Source organism: Centropristis striata, chromosome 14 (assembly GCF_030273125.1).
Source record: "Centropristis striata isolate RG_2023a ecotype Rhode Island chromosome 14, C.striata_1.0, whole genome shotgun sequence".
Classification (NCBI taxonomy): Eukaryota; Metazoa; Chordata; class Actinopteri; order Perciformes; family Serranidae; genus Centropristis; species Centropristis striata.
In genome coordinates, this window is record NC_081530.1 from 34,747,808 (window position 1) to 34,766,346 (window position 18,539).

General features: G+C 36.8%; 1 protein-coding gene across 2 annotated transcripts in view; it reads left to right on the forward strand.

Annotated features, from left to right (window-relative positions):
• LOC131984802 (protein MTSS 1-like) overlaps window positions 1–18,539 on the forward strand; it is a 72,232-nt gene that overhangs the window by 36,455 nt on the left and 17,238 nt on the right. For both annotated transcript variants that reach the window (XM_059349780.1, XM_059349779.1), the window contains exons 4-7: window positions 8,559–8,643; window positions 12,382–12,473; window positions 13,767–13,841; window positions 14,790–14,801. In XM_059349780.1, the coding sequence (XP_059205763.1) occupies window positions 8,559–8,643; window positions 12,382–12,473; window positions 13,767–13,841; window positions 14,790–14,801 (264 nt within the window). The remainder of the gene's footprint in view (window positions 1–8,558; window positions 8,644–12,381; window positions 12,474–13,766; window positions 13,842–14,789; window positions 14,802–18,539) is intronic.

Consider the following 18,539-nt stretch of genomic DNA (forward strand, 5'->3'; position numbering starts at 1 on the left):
CGTCCATCATGTGAACAAGCAGCAAACTGATCGTTGAGTTGAACTCTGGGGACGTAATCAGAGAGGGCAGATACTCCCAGGACGCCTATTTAAAGAATGCTAAGACTCTACTGTACCCCCTCCCACACACACACACACACACACACACACACACACACACTCGGCCCTGCAGCAGGCATCCTAAGCCTGCAGCCTCCAGGCCTCTCCGCCCGGCCCCTCCCTGCTCCTCTGTGTGGTATTCCAGGGACCGTACGACCCCGTTGGAGCTGCCAGGAATGCCGTCTACTCCTCCGACGGGAGTCAGTCAGCGGAGACTCGTACCGTCACCAGCTCAGGGAACATGCCAACGACGGGTTTTGTTTATTTTTAGGAGGCTAAAATCTGGAGGAGGGACCCTTTAATGGGTCCATTAGATCTTCTTCACTTCTTCAGGAACGCTGGAATGTAAACTTTATTCTGCTTTCAACTTCATTCTGCTGATAAAATAGGGGAAAGGAGGTCAATGTTTGATAAAAAAATGGTTATTATCCTTTCCATAATAATAGTAGTAAAACAAAAAAAGTGCTTAAGGCTGCACTATAGATCGGGATGGCTCCATATTTAATAACTTCCATGTTCGATGCTGCAGCCTTCAGTATCTAACACTGATAGCGTCTTTTTCCTGCTGTTTGATCTGAACAGACTCACTTTGATTTAACCCTTTGATGTACAACATGGTCTAAAGTGACCCAATATGAGTTTTTATGTTCTATATCTTTGCAATAAATTATTTTCATCATTCAGTTTTCCAGGTTTTCCTCAATTAGTTTGTTTTTGATCATCATACATCCTAATTTTATGTTTTCCTTTATTCATTTTTGAACAAAATCCCTTTTTGGGTCACTACTCTTCTAATGCACAACATGGGTCAAAAATGACCTGTATCCATTCTTTAGCTAAGTAGCTTGTTAAGCTAACTACTGAGCTAACTTCTTGGCTAAGTATTTAGCTAAGTAGCTTGTTAAGCTAAGTACTTAGCTAACTTCTTGGCTAAGTATTTAGCTAAGTAGCTTGTTAAGCTAACTACTCACACTCAACTTCCATAGTCACATCACACTTGTAACTACTTCACTTCCAGCATTTTCGTACATTTATTTACTGTTTAAACTGTCTTTTTGAACAGGTGGATGGGTCAAACAAACCAAGGACTCTCACCAAGGGGATATAAACTTAAAATGATGAGAAATTACCAAAAAGGTAACAAAATGACCCAAAAAGATGTAAAATGACAAAAAAGACCTAAATTACCAAATAATTAAAAGATTCCAATAAGAAAAACCCCTTAACTGTCTCCCAGCAGGGCAGTGTTGGTGTCCCATGTGAAACCAAAGTGCAGCATGTGATTCAACATCTCTTAACTTCCTGCATCACATTTCTACTGAACTATGTCACTTTTGTCACAGTTGTTTACTGTTTAAACTGTCTTTTAGAACCAGAACCATGAAGGTTTCTGGTCTAAACCTAGCTCAGTGGTTCTGTTGCCTAAGTTCACAAGACTGCAGTTTGTTTTTTTTTACAACGCGAACCATACATGTATGTACAATGACGTTTGTGCTGTTTTTAGAGCCATGAAACCCTCATAGGAGTCTATGGGTGGTGCTGACAAACGACCTATACTGACGTTTAGGTTGCAGATCTTGGAAACACATATTCTACTCCCCTGAAGGAAGAAAACGTAGTTTAAAAAAGGTGTTTATTTCCTCAGAATATGGTTGTGAAGAAGAGGTTAAAGGTGTTTCCTTGCAGACAGAAGCTGTGAATTAGATCTTAATCAGAATCTTGTGAATGAATCTTCCTGTGTGAAGTTGGAGAGCAGCTTTGTCCCTCCAGCGGAGCTCAAAGTGACCTTTGGTGCGTGTTGCTAACGAGCTAACTGGCTGTTTAAAGAGACGACGCGAGAGAGAGAGAGAGAGAGAGAGAGAGAGAGAGAGAGAGAGAGAGAGAGAGATGCTGACTGATGCAACCAGCAGCAACACCAGCAGCTGTTAAACTAGCAGCTGATTGGCTCCTTCTGACTGCAGCTCGGCCAATCAGACTGCAGCAAAATGTGGCATTTGAACTTCACATTTGTCTGAAACTTTGACATGTTTTTGTTGCTTTTTTTGCTGCGATGAAAGTGAGACAGTGAAATTTTCAGACACACAAGTCAGAGAAAGAACAAAACATTGTAAATAAATCAATAACAAATCTTTGTGTTCATAAATTTAAAAAAATTAATTGATTGGTATGTTGGATTTTTATCACTAAAACATGAATAAATGAGTTTTGGTCACCTGCTCTGCTCTAAAACTGAAAAAAAATAAACAGCAATAACTTCATGTCATCTTTTGTTGAAGTTGATTGAAATGTAGACTTATTGTAACAGATGCAAGTAAAATATATTTATTTCATCTGATATCTAACTTTACTTAAATGCTCTGTTGTGGTGCTCTACTCGAGTATTTCTACTTGATAATTTTATGCAGCATTACAACGTTACTCTATTACCGTTCACAGTTTTCTCAATAAATAATGGCATTCTTTTGCATATTTTTTCTCCCAAATTGAATTGCAATATAAAGGACGAGACTGTATGACATTAAAACAGTAGAATGTTGTTCAGAGGTTTACAGTGTATTTACTGCAGGGCCAGCTCGAGGCATAGGAGACATAGGGGGTCGCCTAGAGCGCCATCTGCTGGAGGGGCGCCAGTCACCCTCGAGGGAGAAAAAAACAAAAAAACAACAATAATTTTCGATGCCCATTGTCGCCCTCGCTTCGTGTTCTGTCTGTTCTGAAAATAATAAATATTAACCAAATAAAGAAACAGATAAACAATGACATTTTGTCACTTGTGGTTCTGAGTCACGTGACTCACGTGCTCATTGCCTTGCCCCCCTTTAGACGGTCAGACCGCTGTCACAGAATCAAAATGACCAAAAGACACAAAATTACAAAAAAATACACAAAATTATCAAAAAAGACACAGAACTACAAAAAAAATACACAAAATGACCAAAAAAGACAAAATTACAAAAAAAAGAATTACTGAAAAAACACTAAATTACTTAAAAAAGACACAAAATTATAAAAAAAGACACAAAATGACCAAAAAATACACAGAATTACCAAAAGAGACACAAAATTATTTTATAAAGACACAAAATTATTTTATAAAGACACACAATTACCAAAAAAAGTAATTATAGGGACCTTCCACACACATTAACTTAATAGCTAGGTTGAAATAAAGCAACGCTAGCTTAACAGTTAACACACTACTTCTTCTTCTTCTTCTTCTTCTTCTTCTTCTTCTTCTCTCTCACTATGATCTCCTCCTTGTGTCCTCCGAGCCTCCTTCATCATCTTCTTCTCCTCTTCCCTCCTGCTCCACTTCTCTAAAATAGCTCGTAGCCTCGCTGTAGCAACAAGACAAGAAATATAGTCTGTTACTGCAGGACGCTGATTTACTGCCTGTCCTGCTGCTGGGACGCAGCCTGTCAGTGTGTGTGTCTTCAGCTGCTCCGGTTCCTCAGCCCAGTTCCCCCAGTATCTCTGTGTGTGTGTGTGTGTGTGTGTGTGTGTGTGTGTGTGTGTGTGTCCCAGTGGGGTCGACTGGAGGGAGACTGGTTTAGATTCCTCTCTTAGTTTCCAGGTCACGAGTCTTCTCTGAGAGCTGTGAGATCCGCTCCACAGCGAAGCTACCGGCCCGGAAAAATCGGTCAGGATCCTCTGAGCGGGTTTTAAATTAAGGTTAGACTGAACCGCTGCCTGCTGCTGATGCAGCTTCAAGAATATCACACTCAGAATGATAGAACATTTCCTCTGGGGAAATAGTGAAAGGGCCACGGGGGCTACTGCCGGTGTGTGTACACTATGATGAGATTCTTCAGAGATTTATAACAATTAATACTAGTAATGTTATGATACTATATAATATACAAGGAGCACACCTACAACAAGCATTCCTTTACAAGTATTTATTTATACAGCAACCTATGACCTTTAACCTCAAAATGTGTGTGTGTGTGTGTGTGTGTGTGTGTGTGAAACATGTGTATCTGAAGTGTGCGCGCTTACGCACGCATTTGTGTGTGTGTGTAATGGAAATCACATAAAGTTACGTGTGTGTGTGTATGTGTGTGTGTGTGTGTGTGTGTGTGAGAGAAGCATGTGTATCTGGAGGAGTGTGCACGCTTACGCGCGCATTTGTGTGTGTAACGGAAATCACATAAAGTTACCTGTGTGTGTGTGAGAAACGTGTATCTGGAGGAGTGAGAGGGTGTGGCCTGAAACTTTCCTGGTGGCCACTCTTCCCCCTAAAGAAAACACGGCTATGGCTAGTGTTTGAGTTGCATTGTGGGTAATGTAGGCAGCAGGTTTTAACGGTTCAGAGTGTTCAGACTGCAGTTAGATGCAGGTCAGACAGAGACTCTGAACTGGGTCAACACACACACACACACACACACACACACACACACACACACACACAAACAGTCGGGTCAATCGGCTGAATTGACCAGAAACTAATTGATCGACTCGTCTGCTGACACCAGGACAGGAAGTGAATTTAACCATAAAATCAGCCTAATTTAATGTCCCTTTCTTTTCTTTTTTTATTTAAATGCAAAACAGAGAAATCATAACATAAATACTTATTAACAACGTATTTCCCATCTATTTCAGCAGCTTAGATTAATTAAATTCCAGTTAATTTGCTTTGAATTATTCATTTTAATGTTGTACTTTATTTCTGTTCTTTTAGTTGAACCGTGAGACACATTCCAGCTATTTTTTAATACAATAAAACTGATACACAAGGTTATAATTAAAGGTTTTATATGATTATTAACAGCCCAGAAACACTTAAACTTTAAAGAGTATATTTATGAGCATATTAATGAGTTTCTGGAGCGACTTGATGGTACAAAGACGTTTCTTGAATGAACTTCTGATGGTTATTAGAACTTTTTTGGCTGAAAATAATTCATATAACATCATGACGTCATGTGAAAATCATGGAGGGAGGAATTGTTTTTGTGTGTTTTTTGTCACTTTTGTCATTTAAACAAAAACATCTTTGTCTTTGGCGTTCTGTCACAGTTTGTCCTTTCACTGATCAAACTGACTGCAGATAAAACAGTCACGACTTAAATCAGCTTCTCTCTTCTCCTCCTGCCACATTTAGTGAATTGTAGTAAAAACGCTCCGCTTCATGTATTTAACAGAAACGTGTCCAGGCAGCTTGTTGGCAGCAGCAGAATAACTTCATGTTGAATCAGATCCAGTTACTGAAACTCTTTACTCAGCAGGTTTTTGTTGAAATGATCATCTTCCCTTTGTTCCTCCTGCATCTGAAGCTCAGGTTTCCTCTCTGCTACGAGTCTGTTGTGTGTCTGTAAAACTCGTACAGAGCTCTATTCTCTCATGGTTTACAACAGGGGGCTCTAATTACCTGAGGCAGCATCAAAATGACCAAAAAAAGACACAAAATTACCAAAAAATAGACAAAATTGCCAAAGAAATAGACAAAATTACTAAAAAAGACACAAAAATATTTAAAAAAGACACAAAATCACCAAAAAATACACAAAAATATTTAAAAAAGACACAAAATTACCCAAAAATACATTAAAATATTTTAAAAAAGACACAAAATTATCAAAAAAGACACTTTTTTTTAAAAAGAAGACACAAAATTATTAAAAAAGACACAAAATGACCCCATAAAAACCACAAAATTGCCAAAATATCCACAAAATTATTAAAAGAAGACACAAAATTACCAAAAATAGACAAAATTGCCAAAAAAATGGACAAAATTACCAAAAAAACACACAAAAATATTTAAATAAGACACAAAATGACATTTTCTCTCTTTCTGTTGTTGTTTCCTCTCTTCTTCTTCTCCTGTTTAATGACGGATTAGCCTACAGCAACACATCACACTGCCACCTGCTGGCCAAAGTACGTTACTGCAGCTTTGTTTATTTGCTGTAAACCAGCTGATGGAAACTCATTAATTCACATTTTCTTTAATGCAACATTTCAAAATAGACACAAATTGACCCAAAAAAATAAACAAAATGACCAAGAATAGATGTGAAAATGACCAAAAGATGACAATCAGAAAATCAGAAAACAATAAGAAAATAATAATTTATTCCTCTGATTCACAGCTTTCTTGTTCGTTCCCTCTTTTCATTTCCTGTCCAGCTCGCTCGGCCACCAACACGTTCTCTTTCTGTCTCTAGCTTGTTGATCCTGGACACATAAACAGTCAAATCAAATCACTCTTAAATATTGAGGGTCTTTTGGTCCTGTGAGGACGTTAACTCTTGAGTTTTGCACCTTTGTAAGGCTTCAACCCTCTGGAGTCCCACAAGCGCCACAGCATGACTTCTTCAATTAAATATTAAATATTAAATATGATTTTACTGAAGTTTTTGCAGAGGTTTTTCAAACTTTGCAGTTTGCATTTAGCATTTTTCTGTGTTTTTACATTTTTTGAGAGTCAAAAACCGACAAATCAGCCCAAAACTCCAAAGGCTTGAAGGAGCCAAAGAGAAGAGAAGAGAGGAGTGAAAAAGAGGGAGAGGAAGAGGAGCAGAGGAGAGGAAGAGGTGTCAGTGGTGCAATGCAGTGCTCCTACCCCACCCCACACACACACACACACTTGTATACTGTACTTAAGGGGACTCTTCATTGACGTAATACACCTGAAAAACCTTCAGAAGTAACTGAGCAGATTAAGAAAAACACCCAACATCCAGTCTGTCAAGGTGTGTTTCTCTTTGGATACAGTTATTGAAAACAAACAGCATCGTGTGTGTGTGTGTGTGTGTGTGTGTGTGTGTGTGTGTGTGTGTGTTGGAGCTCCAGGCTGACAGGCTGAGGTCTGCTGATCTTCCCCCAGGAGGGAGTGTTGTGTCTGGGGGAGAGAGAGGGGACCATCTGGCCCTCTGGAGCCTCTGAGGACAGACTGTCTCCTGCTGCTGGAGTGTCCTTGAGCAAGGGACACGTCCCTTCAGCTCCAGGGCTGCTGGTCTGAGACGACCTTTAACCTCTGTCCACGACAGCTAGTAGAAACAATGGTCAAAAATCTATTTGTTTATGTGCAAAAGCTCAACTTTACTCAGTGTGTTTAGATGTACAGTTTAATTGACCGATGCTTAAAAATCCATATAAGCGTCTAATAGGACTTCTGTCCTTGTTCCAGTTTACATGCAACTGAGAAAATCTAATAACTGACGGGAACGTGTCCTCCTCCTCACCACTGGGTGGAGATATGCGTCCTTTCAGCAGGTTAATATGGCGCCTTTCTGTTGGCCTCAGTTAGACACTTTGTGCCGTCGCTACTGACCGGCTAATGCGACCGGCTAATGCGACCGGCTAATGTGACCGGCTAATATGCGACCGGCTAATGCGACCGGCTAATGTGTGACCTGCTAATGCGACCGGCTAATGTGACCTGCTAATGTTCAACCGGCTAATGTGACCAGCTAATGTGCGACTGGCTAATGCGACCGGCTAGTGTGTGACCTGCTAATGCGACCGGCTAATGTGACCGGCTAATGTGACCAGCTAATGTGACCGGCTAATGTGCGACCGGCTAATGCGACTGGCTAATGTGACCAGCTAATGTGACCGGCTAATGTGCGACCTGCTAATTTGTGACCGGCTAATGTGACTGGCAAATGTGACCGGCTAATGTGCGACCTGCTAATTTGTGACCGGCTAATGTGACCGGCTAATGTGCGACCTGCTAATGCGAGCGGTTTTCTTGTATGTTTTTGTTCTGGGGTCATACTCCAGCGTGGGGTGGAGGATGCTAACATGTGTTGTCTTGTCATCATGGCGGTGAAAATCCTTTTCCAATCTCATTATCTGGTTGTGTCCTTATCAGAGTCGGAGAACTCCGTCATCAGTCGGACTAACATGTTTACACGCTCTTCAGTTGTCCAGTTATAGTCAGATTAAGGCAATAAGCATCTACGTTTAATAATCTGTAGCTTCTTGGCAGCAACATCCATATCTGAAGCTTTGTCAGAAGTCAAGGCTGCATATTTATATATACGAGTCTGTACGTCTGGATGTGAAATTGCCAGGACAATCATGTCATGAAAAGCTGCCACCACACTGCAAAATATCTACAAATAAGCATGTTGAACGCTTAAACTGAAAGCAGCGATGAAGTGGCCCGAGCAGAGTGCACTGTGAATTATTTGTTTCTACCAACATGCTTATTTCTAGATTTAATAATCTTAATTTAATAAATCTTGTCAAACACCTTGTTTGCACACCTTTTTTGCAGTGTAGTTGTGATTGAAATGTTGCAAATCATTTATTTTTCTGTTCAAGTCATTTACTCATTTTTCACCTCATTAAGGGAATTTGCTGCCTGGGTTTTCGACTGAAGGATGCAAACTTCAAATGCATTTTTTTTTACCAGTTTAAGAGCATATTTTTTTAAACCAGTTTCGTTGAGCGTGTCCAGTCTGACCAGTTTGACTGACAGCTTGTCTCTGTGTTTTGTCCAGGAGGAACCAGAGACATCGGCTCGGCTCTCACCAGGATGTGCATGAGGCACCGCAGCATCGAGGCCAAACTACGCCAGTTCTCCATGTGAGTCCATCTGTGTGTGTGTGTGTGTGTGTGTGTGTGTGTGTGTGTGTGTGGTGAACAGGTGCAGCCTGCTCCTCCTCTTCCTCCTGCTCCTCCTCCTCCTCATCTCGCAGCATGTTCAACTTCATGTCATTTTTCTGTTTTAAATCACGTTTAGATCGTTTTTTGGACCTGTGTTTATGAAATGAAATATAGTAAAAAATAAATAACATAATATAAAAATAAAATATAATAAAAAATATAAATAAATACAATAAAATAAAATAATATTAAAATAAATATAATAAAAAATAAAAATGAATACAATAAAATAAAATAATATAAAAATAAAATATAATGAAAATAAATAAATAAATACAATAAAATAAAATATAAAAAATATTATATAGAATAAATTTAATAAATCAAAACAAAAGTCTAAATTCATTTTTGCAGATTATTCCAGTTTAAAGCAGAAAAACATTTTTAAAAATAATAAAAAAAAAACATTTCTCCATCCTGCAGAAATAATCATCAGAAAAATAGTTTTTCTATTTGGAAATAATGAGATGAAATGGGACACTTTTTGAGCTAAAATTATAATAAAAATGTTGAACTTGATGTTATTTTTCAGTTTTTAATCGTTTTGGATGGTTGTTTGGACCTGCTGTTGTTTTATTGTTGCAGAAGAAGAAGTTGTTTGTGACGTCTCTCTGTTCAGTCTCTGAGTCCATTTAACTGCATTATTGTAGCTAAAAATAATCCTAAATCAATTTGATTATTTAATCAATTTGTTTCCATTCTGGGCCTCGTTCAGTTTGAAGGATAACTTTATTTTACTTCATGTTCAGTGAGTTAAATCTTATAATAACTCCTTCACCCTTCTTTATCCTTTTCATTCTTTGAACTCATTTTCTGAGTCTTCTTCTCTGGCTCCCATCGGAGGCCGTCACACTTTTCTTTCCCTCTCCCTCCTTTGTTTTTCCTGCTTCGCTGCTCTCGTCTCGTCCTTTTACTTTGAGAGACTTTCTCTTCACTGCCCTCCAAACTAAAAATCATGGATTTGATCAACTGGTCTCTAAACGCAATACACACCATCTCCACGATGAGAGTTCGTGGGTTCGGGGGAGTCTTCCTGTCCTGTTTTCAGTCGGCGACACGATGTGCGTCTCTCTCCGTGGAGGACATAGAAGATCTCTATCTATTGGGAACCTTGATATCAGGTCTTTTACTGACTGGATCAGCTGTCCAAAGCCCCATCAGGCTTTAAGAGATGATTGATACGATGGGCAGAGCTGTCAGAACTCAGACTGTGGTCACAAACCGCACTTTGGATAAAATCCTGGAGCGACTGACGGCCCTGGAGAAGAGACTGGATCGATCCGGAACCAGTATGGACAATATGGTTAGCTGGAAATTGCATGCTGCCACTTTCGCCTAAAGCCCAAACTCCAATCTTATCTGGCCTCCCCTAAACCAGCTAGTCATTTTTATCATTTTGTGTCTTTTTTTCTTGTCATTTTGTGTCATTTTTTATCATTTTGTGTCTTTTGGTCATTTTGTGTCTTTTTTTGTAATTTTGTCTTTTTTTTGGGTTATTTAGTTTCCTTTTTTTTGGTAATTTTGTGTCTTTTTTTGATCATTTTGTGTCTTTTTTTGATAATTTTGTGTCTTTTTTTAGTCATTTTGTCTTTTTTTGATCATTTTGTGGTCAATTGTGTCTGTTTTGGTCATTTTGTGTCTTTTTTTGTCATTTTTTCTTTTTTTTTTTTGGTCATTTTGTGTCTTTTTTCGTCATTTTGTGTCTTTTTTGGTTATTTTGTCTTTTTTGGTCATTTTGTGCCTTTTTTTAGTCATTTTGTCTTTTTTTTTATCATTTTGTGTCTGTTTTGGTCATTTTGTTTCATTTTTTTCATCTCATTTTGTGTCTTTTTTTTAGTCATTTTGTGTCTTTTTTGGTCAATTTTTGTGTTTTTTTGGTCCTTTTGTGCCTTTTTTGTCTTGTTGTTTCTTTTTTGTATGATCTGAACTGTGCGTGTTAGATTCTGTTCAGTGAGTGGGGGTCGTGGACAACATGCAGTTTAGATTGGGGGTCGCGACTCAAAAAGGTTGACAACTACTGCCCTAAACTTTCCTGGTTCAAGGCTGTTTCTGGATAATAAATCCCCCTGGAGGTTCACTGCAGCCAGACGGATCTTCTCTACTTTCCCCCTCAACCTCCTACAGACGCCTGTTGACTGTCTGCTGCTGTCTGGAGCCTTTCCTCCTCTCTCATATTATATGTGTGTTTTATACGTTTGGACGGGTTGATGGCTCATCTCGTTGTACTAGTACTTGTTACTCTGTGCAACGACAATAAAGGTTTCTGATTCTGATTCGCTTCCTACTGTAAAAGCATCATCTGCTCCTCCAAGAGACTCTTCTCCTCTTCCTCCTCTTCATCTCCCTCCTCCTCCTCCTCCTCCTCCTCCTCCTCCTCTTCATCTCCCTCCTCCTCCTCCTCTTCGTCTCTCTGCATGAGTCCATTAACTCTCCCAGTATGGAGGAGAGAGTCAGTGGTGGTGAGATGAGGAGATCAGATCTCCAGCTGCTTTTATGATTCGTCTCCACAAAGAAAACCTGCTGCTTTTCTCTCTTTTATTTCACTGCAAACTGAATATAATACTACTACTACTAATAATAATAATTATAATTATAATAGTATCTTTATATTTTTGGGTTTTGGACCGTTGAAGATTTCTGGGAAACTGTGATTCTTCTGCCATTTTTTGGCAAATTTATCCATCATAAAGTATGAGATAATTATTGGTTGCAGCTGTAATAGTGACCTCATGCACACAACTCTAAACTCTAAATCTGGGAAAAATATTTAGAAGTATTTATTATGGGCAGAAAAACAAATATGTTGCATTTAGAAGCATCATCAGCATCACATGTTTGTTTTTTTCTGCCTACAATTAATACTTAATAAAAAAAAAAGTTATTTTACAGTAAATTTACAGGGTTTTAAGTATATATAGGTATATATATATATATATATATATATATATATATATATATATATACTTATATATACTTAAAACCCTGTAAATTTACTGTGTGCAAATGCCATTAAAAAAGTAGGCCAAAATTGTTTTCATTATTAACCATAAATTACAAGTTGAAATCGGGAAACTTATATAATTGGACAATATAGATTTAACATTTTTTATTTTTTACCTTATTATTTAATTGCTTTATGGTTTTGAATGTTAAATTACATTGAATTCTATGTAAAAATACAGAAAATACACATCATATTTGTACACATAGGTTCTGTTTTCTTGCATTAAAACTTTCAATTTAATGTAAAAAAAAAAAAAGTTGAAAAAAATAGAAAAATCAGGTTAAAATTATTGCAGCAAAAGTTGCCAAATATTTACCATCAAATTAAGGTAAAAAAAAAATCTATCTGTACTGTAAAATAACTCACAGTTGTTTACTGTTGTTTGACAGAAAGTGTTTTTCTTCTTTTTACTATTTTTTTATTTCCAGTTTAGGTTTGAGTTGAATATTTACAACATTTCTCTGCCGACATTCCCTGAAAACCGACTTTTAAGCCGAACATTTATGTTGTGGTGACTCTGTTTCCTCTCTGCTCTGACTGTGTGTGTGTGTGTGTGTGTGTGTGTGTTTGTGTGTGTGTGTGTGTGTGTGTGTGTGTGTGTGTGTGTGTTTGTGTGTGTGTGTGTGTGTGTGTGTGTGTGTGTGTGTCCTCAGGGTGTTCCTGGACTGTCTCATCAACCCTCTCCAGGAGCAGATGGAGGAGTGGAAGAGAGTCGCCAACACTCTGGACAAAGACCATGCCAAAGGTTCACAACACACAAACACACAAACAACAACAAACAACAACAAACATACCACATTTTTATAATATTCATGTGTGTTGTTCATGTTCATGGACCTTTTCTATTCTTATATTACAGTTTTTCTCAGTGGCTTTGGTGCATTTCTCACATCACTATTTACATTTGTACAACAGTTAATGCATTTCTCCAAACAATTAGTACAAACTGCAAAACCTCGTTGATAACCTGTCAAAGCGCATCACTTGCTCAAAATGGATCAAAGCTCATTCCTCTACAGCAAGTATTCATGTCAGTGAAAGAGTCATGAGGATGAAAAGTCCTGACACCATGTTTATGAACAAGATAGTCACATGATCTACCAACCGATCGACCGACCGACGAACGAACGAACAACAAAACGAACGACCAACCGAGCAAACGAACGAAAAAACGAACGAAAAAACAAACGAAAAAATGAACAAACGACCGACCGACTGAACGAACGAACAACAAAACGAACAAACGAATGAATGAACGAACGAACAAAACGAACGAACAACCGAACGAACGAACAAACGAACGAATGAATGAACGAACGAACGAACGAACAAACAACAAAACGAACGACCAACCGAACGAACAAACGAATGAATGAATGAACGAACAAACAACAAAACGAACGACCAACCGACCGAACGAACGAGAAAACGAATGAACGAAAAAACGAATGACCAACCGAGCGAACAAACGAAAAAACAAACGAAGAAACAAACGAAAAAACAAACGAAAAAACAAAGAAAAAACAAACAAACGACCGACCGACTGAACGAAAAAACACAACGAACGAATGAAAAAACTAACAACTGACCGAGCGAACAAACGAAAAAACGAAGGCCCAAACGAACGAACGAACGAACAAACAAACGAATGAACGTTGTATGTAATGAGTCATTACATACAATGTTCATTCGTTTGCTGTTAATGACTCAAGCAGTGAAATGAGGACTCTTAGTTTTATATGGAATGACTATTCAGCATTCACAAGTACAGTTAATTTTGACTGACATGACATAAGGTATTATAATGTTATTAAACAGCAGAGAGTTGTATTAAAACACTTGATGACTGTCTAAAAGTATTTGTAATGTGTCGTAAGGAGAAACTGCTACTGTGGTGAGAACTAATGACTAAATGTTGTGGAGGTAAATAACTGTTGTGTAAATGTTAATATTGATGTGAGAATGCACCAAAACTGTTTTGCGTATTGTTTTTGTGTTTCTGTGTGTGAGTGTAACAGAATCAATGTGTCCTCCTCAGAGTACAAGAAGGCTCGTCAGGAGATCAAGAAGAGATCCTCAGACACTCTGAAGCTGCAGAAGAAAGCAAAGAAAGGTTTGAAGTCTCTTTACAAACAATTATAATTATAATTATGATTATAATTAAGTTGCATCATGTTATAAAAGAAAATCTTTGGTATTTTAATGAGTGTTTTGAAAGAGATTAGTAACATTTTAATGTGGTTTTATTGATGTTTAATTAAATCATTAGTGGTTTTACTGTGTTTAAGTGATGAAACATGATGAAGACATGAAGTATTTTTATTCAAGTACAATTTAACAATTTATACTTATGATGCAAATATTGTTTTGTTTTTTACCGCACTACATTTGTCTGACAGATTAAGTTACTTTGCAGATTCAGATTATGAACACAATATATAAATCTGATAGTAAATTATAATAGATAATATTGTTGTATTGTTGTATTATTGTATTGTTGTTTGTATTATTATTATTATTATTATTATTATATTAGTATTGTTACTATTATTGCTATTAATATTATTTTATTATTATAATTATTATAATAGTATTAGTATTACTATTATTGCTATTATTACTATATTACTATTAATATTGTTTTATTATTATAATTATTATAATAGTGTTATTATTAATATTATTGCTATTATTATTATTATTATTATTATTATTATTATATTAGTATTGTTACTATTTTTGCTATTATTACTATATTACTATTAATATTGTTTTATTATTCTAATTATTATAATAGTATTATTATTTTTCTTATTATGACTGTTATTGTTATTGCTATAATTATGTTATATTATTTCTAATATAATTTCTAAAAGCAATATTATCATAACTAATTATAACTTCATTTCTGTAGCATAATTACTTAATAAAACCCCTAAACAACAAAAATAATCTAAATAGAATAAAAGGTAATATTATGTGATCTTCTGAAGAGATTAAAGTTAATATTGTTTTTTTTATTGTTTTTTGTCTCCTGTCACGTCCATCACGCTCCCTCCAGCTGATGTCTTTGGTGAGTTGTTTTCTCTTGTTTTCTGTTGTTTTCTGTTGTTGTTTGTTGTTTTCTGTTGTTGTTTGTTGTGAACAATGTTTGTGGAGATAATTTCCAGTTTGATCTGCTGTCAGGCTGCTCAGATCTCTGACCTTTCACTGTTTTCTTCTGTTTACAACCTCGTCTCTTCAACATTTCTCCCAGTTTTTACTCTCGTTTGGTTTCTCCTTTAATCTGTCAGACATTCGATGAAACTTTCTTCTCTCTGATAAATAACCTTCTGAAAAATGTTCCCACAGTGTGTTTAGTGACTCACTGAGCCGAACAAAGATCAGAGTCAAAGACAAACATGATATAATGTGACACCAGACCGCCAAAATAAAACTCAGTGACACAACAGTCTGTAAAAACATGATGATAAACAGCCTGATATTATCCTCATCACTCATATGTCAACATTATTATATTTGTCAGCTATTAAGTTACAAGACATAGACACAAAAATGATTAAAAAAGACACAAAAATGATTAAAAAAGACACAAAATGATTAAAAAAGACACAAAATGACCAAAAAAAAGACACAAAATGCCATAAAAAACTAAATTACTTAAAAAAGACACAAAATGATCAAAAAAGACACAAAATTATTTTAAAAGACACACAATTATTAAAATAGACAGCAAATTACCAAAAAAGACACAAAATTACTAAAAAAAGACACAAAATTACTAAAAAGAGACACAAAATTATTTAGAAGACACAGAATTACCAAGAAAGACACAACATTATTAAAAAAGACACAAAAAAATACGAATAAAATACAGAATTACCAAAAAAGACACATTTTTTTTAAAATAAACACAAAATTGCCAAAAAAGACACAAAATTATTAAAAAATAGACACAAAATTATTTTAAAAAGTCCCAAAATTATTAAAAATAGACACAAAATTATTTAAAAAAGACACAAAGTTACAAAAAAAGACACAAAATTACAAAAAAAGACACAAAATTATTAAAAAAAGACACAAATCTCTAGTTTGAGACCCATGCTGTAGACTAATGTGAAAAATGACACATTAATCATTAATGCATCATATTCACGCTGACTAACAGCTGGTTGGAGGGTTTGTCCGTGTTGTTGCTCGTCTCTTTCCACTAAAGAACCACAAGTCAACATGAAAACAAGCCTTTAGAACCAGTGGTTCCACTCTGAGTCATCGTTATTATGAAACAAGAGCTTTGTTGTTCCCGCCGACTAAAGGACTGGACTAAATAAACAGGACCCGGGTCTGAACCCTGAGGAACCTCAGATGTGGTCTTTTTTACTGCACGAGAGGAAACTCCCTCTGCAGAGGAACGAGGAGACTCACGGAGGAGAGAGAGGAGGGAGGAGGCGCGTTGGAATGAGACGGGTTTAATGAGAGAGGAAGGGAGGAAGTTAAAAGGAGAAGAAGAATGAAGGGAAGCGTCTGCCGAGCTGGAATGAATGATGAGAGAGTTTCCTTTGCATCACTCTCTGTGTCATTAACCCTCTAAATCAGGGGTCTCAAACTCTAATTAGCTGGGGGCTGCTGGAGGCAGTATCACAATGACCAAAAAAGACACAAAATTACTAAAAAATAAGATAAAATGACCAAAAAAAGACACAAAATTAATTAAAAAAAAGATAAAATGACCAAAGAAAGACACAACATTACAAAAAGAAAGACACAAATGACAGAAAAAAAACCCAAATTGCTTAAAAAATACACAAAATGACCCAAAAAGACACAATATGACCAAAAAATACACAAAATTACTAAAAATTACACAAAATTATTTAAAAAAGACACAAAATTACCCAAAAAAGACACAAAATTACCAAAAAGGCTCAAAGTTATGAGACCAAATCGCTAAACGTCCTTTTTTATATCTATATAACGTTATATATAACTTTATTGACACGTTGCCGTGGATACGCATTGTTCTGCTTCTCTCCTGATGACGGCTCGCCTTGTTAGTGACCTGTCAATCAAAGGTAGCCCCGCCCCAAATCATACGATTCTTTATCTTCTATTTTCTTCTAAATGGGGCCATTATTTACATTATTAACATCAGATTGTCTTGAAGATTTTTCACTAGTGATTGAGACCATAGTGTTGTCCTAAAAACATTTCTGAGGGAATAAATCAAGTGAGAAGTTTTCTCATTTCGTATTGAAATGAATGGAACAAAATGCTTTTGCAGCCAAACTTAGCGCCCCCTGCTGGAATTTTCAGTAGAATGCAGCTTAAGGCACTTCCTGGTTTGACTCCCTGCTCAGACCAGGAGGTTGCCGCCTGGTCTCGACCAGCGGATGGAAGCTAATTTTTTTTTTTAAGGGCGTCTGATTATTTGCCCGATTGATAAACGAGCTGTTTGACGATCTGTTAGATTTCTGGTTTTGTTAATTATGGGTCGTGTGTGAGCAGTTGGAGCAGTGGTTGTTGTTAGCTGTAGCTTGTTTAAATGTTACTGTAGTATTTCCCAGGCTCTGTCTGCTTTATGACTCAGACTTCTCTGTGATAGAAATAAAACTGAAGTTCACACTCGGAGCATATTGTCGGCATCTTGCAGCCATCTGCACGTCCAGATTCTTCTAACGTTCATTCATTAGAACACAGTTAAAAAGTTTTACACACTGGAGAATTAATTGTGTTATACTGTAAAATAAACCCTTCTTGTTCAAAGACAATGCTTAGTTTCATGTACTTAGCAAGTCCATCGAATCCAAAATATCTAAAGCATGGGTCTCAAACTGGTGGCCCGCGGGCCAGTTGTGGCCCTCGTGACGATATTTTGTGGCCCCCACCTTGATATGAAAGTTTAATGTGAGTTTTATATGAATGGCACTTTACCGTGTTGTGTGTGGAAGGTCCCTTTAATTACTTTTTTTGGTAATTTTGTGTCTTTTTTGATAATTTTGTGTCCTTTTTAAATAATTTTGTGTCTTTTATAAAATAATTGAGTGTCTTTTTTTGGTAATTCTGTGTCTTTCTTTGATAATTTAGTTTTTTTGATAATTTTGTGTCTTTTTTGATAATTTTGTGTCCTTTTCAAATAATTTTGTGTCTTTTTAAACATCATTTTGTGTCCTTTTTAAATAATTTCGTGTCTGTTTTGGTCATTTTGTGTCTTTTTTAAAAATGTTTCAACTAATTTGGGTTATTTCCTGTCATTTTGTGTCTTTTTTTTGTAATTTTGTGTCTTTTTTTGCTCATTGTGATACTGCCTCCAGCGGCCCCTAGGTAATTTGAGTTTGAGACCCCTGTTTTAGGAGAAACTAACAATACAAACCAAACAAAAGTTTGGGTCTCAGGAAGTTAAAAAAAAAGGAAGCAGCATCTTATGACACCAATAAATAAAAACCCTGTGGCTCCAAAATAAAGGCCGGAGGAAGTGGATTTTCTTGCATGAACTCGATCCGTGTGTGCATGTAAACACAGAGAGAGAGAACGGGGCAGAGAGAGGAGGAAGGAGGAGATATTAAGGAGAACAAAGAGTCAGAAAGAGAGAATATGATCTTCTGTCTCTCCATCATGGATCCTGTGGTGAAACCAGAAGTTACATTCCTGTCCGTCTGTCCTCGGAGCGTCTCTGGACCCTGAAACCTTCACTAGAGAGGAAGAGGAAGAGTTTCTATCAGCCGACCACAGAGCCGGCCTCATCTCACTGGAGGGAAGAACAACTTTAATTACATGTTTATGAGCTGGAGAACAGAAGACGGAGAACCAAACG